This window comes from Ictalurus punctatus, chromosome 29 (genome assembly GCF_001660625.3).
Source record: "Ictalurus punctatus breed USDA103 chromosome 29, Coco_2.0, whole genome shotgun sequence".
Taxonomy (NCBI): domain Eukaryota; kingdom Metazoa; phylum Chordata; class Actinopteri; order Siluriformes; family Ictaluridae; genus Ictalurus; species Ictalurus punctatus.
The window spans coordinates 14,677,243-14,685,147 of NC_030444.2; the positions used below are offsets into that span (position 1 = coordinate 14,677,243).

General features: G+C 41.9%; 1 protein-coding gene across 1 annotated transcript; it reads right to left on the reverse strand.

The window, feature by feature from the left end:
- Positions 1-5,038: 5,038 nt before the first annotated feature.
- On the reverse strand, positions 5,039-6,589 carry LOC128629407 (uncharacterized). The gene has a single exon (XM_053677361.1). It carries the CDS (start codon positions 6,587-6,589, stop codon positions 5,039-5,041), a length of 1,551 nt encoding a protein of 516 aa, XP_053533336.1.
- Between the last annotated feature and the right edge of the window lie 1,316 nt (positions 6,590-7,905).

Genomic DNA, 7,905 nt, shown 5'->3' on the forward strand with positions numbered 1-7,905 from the left:
CCATTAGCGTGTCGCGGGTAGTGGAAATGATGATCGCTTATTGCTTCTCGTGGCAACCAGACTCAATTAGCAGTAATTATATTAGACCTGCAATCCAAAAGAGTGACATGTCTGTCAGGTAATTGATTCACCGAGTGAAAATGAAGCTGATGGAGAGGAGGACACATCAGTCTTACTCCTGCGTTTATATTTGTGTCAGCCAGTAATGTAGTTAAAGCTAGACCGGTCCATTTATTTTCATTAACGGTAATTATCTCTCTGCATTTCACCGAATTATTCGTATGTGTTACCAGACTTTAAAAGGTCTAACGTCTCTTCGGCTTAGTCTTTAAAAGCATCATTCATGCTCTTGATCTAATAAAGACGTCTTGGCGTAATGTCAGTAAATACCGAAACCTTGCAGCAAACATGGCTGTCTTCCATTAACGGTACACTTAGTCCAAAAGTACATCATGATGAATCATAGCTCACAGACTGAAAAGAAGTGTAATAGATTTCAGATTTGTCACTGAAATGACAAATATGTTTTATTTATTCATTTGTTTATTTTTTTTTTAAAAAAGCTTTGTCTCTGGAATCATCATTTATCCTCACTCTTCAAGCCAGTCGATTTGCTTCCTCAGCGTCTGCTGATTGACTTGGCCTGTCTAAAACCTTCCACTTTTTCCCTCCTGGTGAAGTCCTTTGTTGAGTTGGCGGTGTGTTTTGGACCGTTGTCTTGCTGCATGATGAAGTTCATCCTGATTAATTTGGATGCCTTTCCCTCTGTAAAAAAACTGCAGACAAAATGTTCTTATAAACGTCTGGATTCTTTCTGCTGCTTCCATCATGAGTTCCATCATCAATAAAGATCAGTGAGAATGTTCCAGAAGCGGTCGTGCGACCCCAAGCCATGGCGCTACCTCCACCGTGTTTCACAGATGAGCTCGTATGTTCTGGATCGTGAGCAGATCCTTTCTTTCTCCACGCTTTGGTCCTTCCATCCCTTTGGTAGAGGTTCATCTCGGTTCCGGAACTTTCGTGGATAAATTTGAGGCATGGTGAGGGAACTGTTTACTGTTTCCAGCGACTATAACCTAAGTGCAAACAGGAACTAATCTGTTTCATAGACGTTCCACAACATTAAATGTAACTATAAATGGATAATTGTTATAGTATGAGAGGATTAAACACTTCTGGGTGTGCTGTTATAGAAAACATCACAGTGGTAAAAGTAACAGTAATCATTTTCACCCCCTCAGTAGTAGCTAATTTGTGGACACTGTGTTAGAATGATTCCATTACATCATTAATTACATGTAAAATTCATTGCCTTTGACACTTTTTCCAAGCAGAATGTGTGAAGTCTGCTGCCGATTACCGCACATCTGCTTGCTTTCTCACAGTTTTTGGAAATGTCTCGCTGCTGGAATGATAAGATATTATACTATCACTACATTTCTTCCTACATATTCACACCCTCGGCACTCAAACCCGGCGTAACCCGTTTCATTTCAGATCTCGCCTCGACGCTTATTCCACGTGACCTTCGCGTGACTTCTTTTTGCTATGTTTTGGAGTCTAATTTAAAGCAGTGAGGAATGCGAACCAGGGACTGATGTTTAGGAAATACTGAGTGGATTTGCAGTTTCTTAGAGAGAGAGAGAGAGAGAGAGAGAGAGAGAGAGAGAGAGAGAGAGAGAGAGAGAGAGAGAGAGAGCGCTGTACTGTAGGATCTATAGCCGTAGATGGAGAAAAGAGATATGGACGATACGCTTTATTATAATTTTGAATAATTTACGGCATTACAATAAGAACCATAATTTATGAGTGCTTTAATTATTCAGGTATTAATTTACACGTCCTTGTCGTAATCTAACACAGAAATGAATTACAGTTTAATTAGAAAAGCAAATTAACATATTATTCATTTTAGTTTTTGAAAAATTCGATATAAAAAAAAATTGAGAAAAAAATAAACACACACACACACACACACACACACACGGCGCATATTTGTCCCTGAACATTGTGTCTATGTCATTTATGTTTTTTTTTTTTTTTTTTTATATACCTATTCATAAATATTAAAGATATTCTATAATTATTCACGTCATTATATCACACAGTTATACAGCAACTCGTGATTCAAAGTTATGGAGGAATTATTTATAGCACGTTAATGGCACTTTATCAGAGTTTATAAAATGCCTATGAGATATCATTATCAATGTACAAAGAACGATAAATTATAAGGAAAGACGGATCTGAACATCATCTAGTCGCTGTCGGAAAGGGGCTCGGATCTGCAGAAGACGCCGGAAAAGTAAAGAACGTGCAGGACCTGGAGGATTCTTCGGAAGAACATCGGGCGGTTTAACTTCTCAGGACAAACCAGGGACTCGTGAAGAACTCTCACAAGACATAAACACATCACGTCGTCGATCGTCCAGGTACCGACACGCGGCGTTAAGAATCGAGCGTGTGTAGATTTTTGTATAAATTCGGTTATTATTGAGTCTCGTGGACTATACGTAAACATCTGTCATGTGAAATAGCGTATTCAGGGCCGGAATAAATAAACAACAACGTGCAATTTTTAGGTCCTCTGTTATATATTTATATATATATATATATATATATATATATATATATATATATATATATATATATATATAAAAATGATTTTGCAGATTCTGCAAGGGGTGTGTAAATTTATGAGCACAGCTGTACAGTGTGAAGTCCGGCGCAGTGCTGGTGCTCAGTGTATGTACCCACTGGTGTTTAGGTCGTCTCGGTGGTGTTTACTGCGGTCACTCGACGGGCCTGTGGGACACACAGACTGCGAGGTTGGGTCAAAGATTATGGGAACTGTTTGGAAAAGCATTTCCTTTCCACTTCTCTCAAAAAACGCACGAGTCATTCGTCTTCCTGTTTGTCCTCGCACCGACTCGTTTCATTTTATTACGTTTAAGGACGGCGGCTCTCGTTTACATCCGACTTCACGAACTCCAAACTGTTTAGCCTAGGACTTAGCACGGGTGTAGAAATGAAAATAAAGTCCAACTCGTAACACGGACAGCGGTAATCTAATCACTGACCTTATTCTGAATAAGATAATATTCCGATTAAGGTGTTTACATGAGTCGCTTTTAGAAGATCATGTTCCTGTTTTGCACGTTATAGAACGTAGATCGATTAACGGCACACGTCGTTACGTCCCCGTGCCATAATTAATTCATTTGATTTAAAAGTCTTAATTTGATCCGTGTTTACTTCGAGTATGACTTTAATCAGATTAAGGTCATCAAGAATCGCTGTTTACATGCTAGTTTCTTAATCAGGATATCATCTTAATGGGGTTAATATCGGATTATTGTTGTCCCTGTAAGCGTGCTGATTGAATGCGAACACTTGGTTTATAATAACACTCTCGAGCTAATATGTTATTGTTTGTAGGGTTCTGTATCGATACGCGAGGTTTCAGCGTCGGTATCGGCAAAGAGAACGTCCTATCGTTCCACGTCTAGCAAGAACCTCGATGCGTTTCCCTCAGCTGATCATTAAAACACTTTAAGAAGCATTAAAAAGGCATAAACGAACCCGTCCATCCATTTTTCCATACCAGTGCTCCTACACAGGATATTCTGGACAGGGTGCAATTACTCACTCGCACGCTAGATATGCGAGTACGCCTACGACGCGCGTCTCTGGACGTGAGCGAATAAAGAGCGCATTCTCGACAGAGAAATGAAGTTTGATGGCGCAAAGTCGACCTGCATCTTCATCTCTCCGTACTGTACGGAAGAAAATAACCAAAGCGTCAGCGCACATTACATTGTAACGCGGTAGAAGTAAACGCTCCCCTGCACACCGTGGATGAAAAGGTCTGTATTCTCAGACGCGGTGATTTCACGACGTTATCGGCTTGATGAGAAAGACGGGACTGGATTAATCAGATTTATGATTTTCGGTGTCTCGCAGATGGTGTTTTGTCGAGTGCTCTGGAGTAATAATCATAATCAGAGCCCTGCGCTTGACTTCTCACGTTAACTTAATAGCATGTGTGTGTGAGAGAGAAAGAGAGAGAGAGAGAGAGAGAGGGAATTTCAATTCACCTTCGTACTCTACAGGGATTTAAGGATTGTACATGCTATACTGCACTTAAAGAGGAGACACTGTGGGCACGAGAGCATCTGTCATGTCAAAGTGTCAATAATAAAATCCAGCTAGCTCTGTAAGGTCCGTTTTCCTGCTAAATGCATTTCTATTCATATGACTTTGAAGTAAGGAATACAGAAGAAAAAGAAAAAGCAAGAAGGAAAGATAGAATCAACCCCTTAAATAATATTTTCATAAATACATTGTTTAAATTTAGTTAGATTAGATTAGATTAGATTAGATTAGGCAAGGTCTTTTGTCTTTACTGTGACTTTCCAGAGTGTTTGGTTTGAGTTTTTTGCAGTAATAATTCTGCTTCATGTTCCGTGTCTGATGGGAATAAAATAGTCATTTCTACACTGAGGAATACTTTAGTATTTTAATACTTTGATGTTTTGAGAGTTGCACGGTGTGATGTTTATCATAATGAGTTTAAGTGAAATTGATATCCATTTAAAACATAAAAGCCCGGGGTGTGAAAGCCAGCAGCCTCAGCACCATTGAGCTTCCTCTGCTCCGCTTTACTGCACTGTTTATTTCTGTCGCTTCAGCTCACAGTGAGAAGGAAAGAGAAGAAAGAAAGGAGGATGAAAGGTGCCTCTGTTGACTCAGGTTTGCTTCCTGATCCACGAAGGAAACAAGGAAGGAAGAATGAAAAAGACAAACAGACAGAGAGAAAGATAGATAGATAGATAGATAGATAGATAGATCGATAGATAGATGGAAACAGACAAACAAAGAAAAAAAAACAGATGGACAAACATGAGAAGGAGTGAAGGAAAGAAGAAAGGAAAGAGTGTGGCGAGAAATAAGGAACAAAGCAGCAGTTTATTGACTCACTTTTGTTCACTGGGCCATGAAATATCTTCAGGAAGTGTTTGATTTGTTTCTGTTACATCTAAGACCAATAAAAATCATCTCCTGGAGTTTGAATGAGGATTGAATGTGGAATGTGGATTGGGGAATGTGGATTGGGGTGTTGGGGATTGGGGATGTGGATTGGGGTGTTGGGGATTGGGGATGTGGATTGGGGGATGTGGATTGGGGATGTGGATTGGGGGGTGTGGATCGGGGAATGTGGATCGGGGAATGGGGATTGGGGATGTGGATTGGGGTGTGGGGGATTGGGGATGTGGATTGGGGATTGGGGATGTGGATTGGGGTTTGGGGATTGGGGATGTGGATTGGGGGATGTGGATTGGGGAATGTGGATTGGGGATGTGGATTGGGGGTGTGGATCGGGGAATGTGGATCGGGGAATGGGGATTGGGGATGTGGATTGGGGTGTTGGGGATTGGGGATGTGGATTGGGGATTGGGAATGTGGATTGGGGAATGTGGATTGGGGTGTTGGGGATTGGGGATGTGGATTGGGGTTTGGGGATTGGGGATGTGGATTGGGGGATGTGGATTGGGGAATGTGGATTGGGGATGTGGATTGGGGGGTGTGGATCGGGGAATGTGGATCGGGGAATGGGGATCGGGGGATGTGGATTGGGGTTTGGGGGATTGGGGGATGTGGATTGGGGAATGTGGATTGGGGTGTGGGGATTGGGGTGTGGGGGATTGGGGATGTGGATTGGGGAATGTGGATTGGGGTGTGGGGATTGGGGTGTTGGAGATTGGGGATGTGGATTGGGGAATGTGGATTGGGGTGTGGGGATTGGGGTGTGGGGGATTGGGGGGTGTGGATTGGGGATGTGGATTGGGGTGTGGGGGATTGGGGAATGTAGATTGGGGTGTGGGGGATTGGGGAATGTGGATTGGGATGTTGGGGATTGGGGGATGTGGATTTGGGGATGTGTATTGGAGGATGTGTATTGGGGGATGTGGATTGGGATGTTGGGGATTGGGGAATGTAGTTTGAGGTGTGGGGGATTGGGGAATGTGGATTGGGATGTTGGGGATTGGGGGATGTGGATTTGGGGATGTGGATTGGAGGATGTGTATTGGGGGATGTGGATTGGGGTGTAGGGGATTGAGGTGTGGGGGATTGGGGGATGTGGATTGGGATGTTGGGGATTGGGGGATGTGGATTTGGGGATGTGTATTGGAGGATGTGTATTGGGGGATGTGGATTGGGGTGTGGGGGATTGGGGAATGTAGTTTGAGGTGTGGGGGATTGGGGAATGTGGATTGGGATGTTGGGGATTGGGGGATGTGGATTTGGGGATGTGGATTGGAGGATGTGTATTGGGGGATGTGGATTGGGGTGTAGGGGATTGAGGTGTGGGGGATTGGGGGATGTGGATTGGGGTGTTGGGGATTGGGGGATGTGGATTTGGGGATGTGGATTGGAGGATGTGTATTGGGGGATGTGGATTGGGGTGTAGGGGATTGAGGTGTGGGGGATTGGGGGATGTGGATTGGGGATGGGATTGGGGATTGGGGACTGGGGAATGTGGATTGGGCAATATGTGGATGAAAGTGTTCTGACAGAATGAAGTCATTGTGATGCTGCTGAAACAAAAAGAACATTTTCTTTATTATCTTCAGGAGCATTAAGGTCATAAATCTGTGGATTGGCGAATGTGAATGCATAGTTTGTGGGTAAATCGTCTCAAGTTTATTCAGCTTGTGAGTTATTCCTCATGTTTATGTTGTGTTAGTGGGACTGAAATGGTTTTGCCATTTTGTGGGGAATAATAAATGGAAATGCTATTACAGCTCAGAAATGTTTATTCTATGTATTGAATCAGTTGGTGATCATTTGAACACTTAGCCAAGAATGGAACTGTTTTAAGTGAAAAGATTTGTAAAAAGTTAAGTGAAGTTGTAAAATGTGTTTCGTAATTACCGCTTTCCAGCTGAAATAGGGATCATTTTTTCTCATTTTATTATCGATATCATCAAGTCCATGAAGAACAATCAACTCTAATGACACTCAGTACCTGTTACACGGGAAATATAATTATTTTGTATCACCACAAATTACATGGTTGTATCTCAGGAACAGTTTTGCTGCTTTTATTATAATCATTTCTGCTCAATACGTCTGACGAATTATTGCGCTGAGATCCATCACTGGCCATTGTTCATCCAGTTCAACAGTGCTAATTAAAACGGCTATTAAAACTCAATTAAATCTGAATCATAAAAGACATTTTAAAGTGTTTATTTCTCAGAAAACCACACAGTATCGTAGACTTTATATGGTATGTTGAGATGTATGGTGTCACTTTTCGGATCAGACCTTTCATTCCATCCTTTGGTCGGGAATCAAGTGTGCTAAGGCTAATTTTGTTGTGTAGCATGAAATCAATGGACATAGAATAGCACTTAACGGTGGACAGAGTCTACAGGCATCATGGACTGTATGTGTATGTGCGGTTCAAGTTCCTCGGTGTTTACACTGGGGAAGTTCCTGGTATTCAGAGTCGGGTTAAGCACCGACTTAAGCCTGATCTCTGAGCTAGACATGCAGATTATTAAAATCACCTGTTTGTCGTTCACACCTCCAAGGTTGCCAGATTTCTCTCGAGTAGAAACATCTAAAACAGGGTTTTTCACAACTTTTAGTTTAAAAGGACTAAAACATTCCAGTGTGTGCCATGCTGTTCGAGGAGAATCATCAACGATAACACACAGTTACTGTTCACACCCTGAAGCTGTTTATTTCCTTATAACGTTCCAAAGTGTTTTGTTCTTCTTACGCTACGGCAAATGACTTGCTACTTTTTATCCATTTATAGTCACATTTAATGTCCATAAAACAAGTTCGTTCCCGGTCACAATTACACTACAGCCGCTACTGTATAATGTAGCT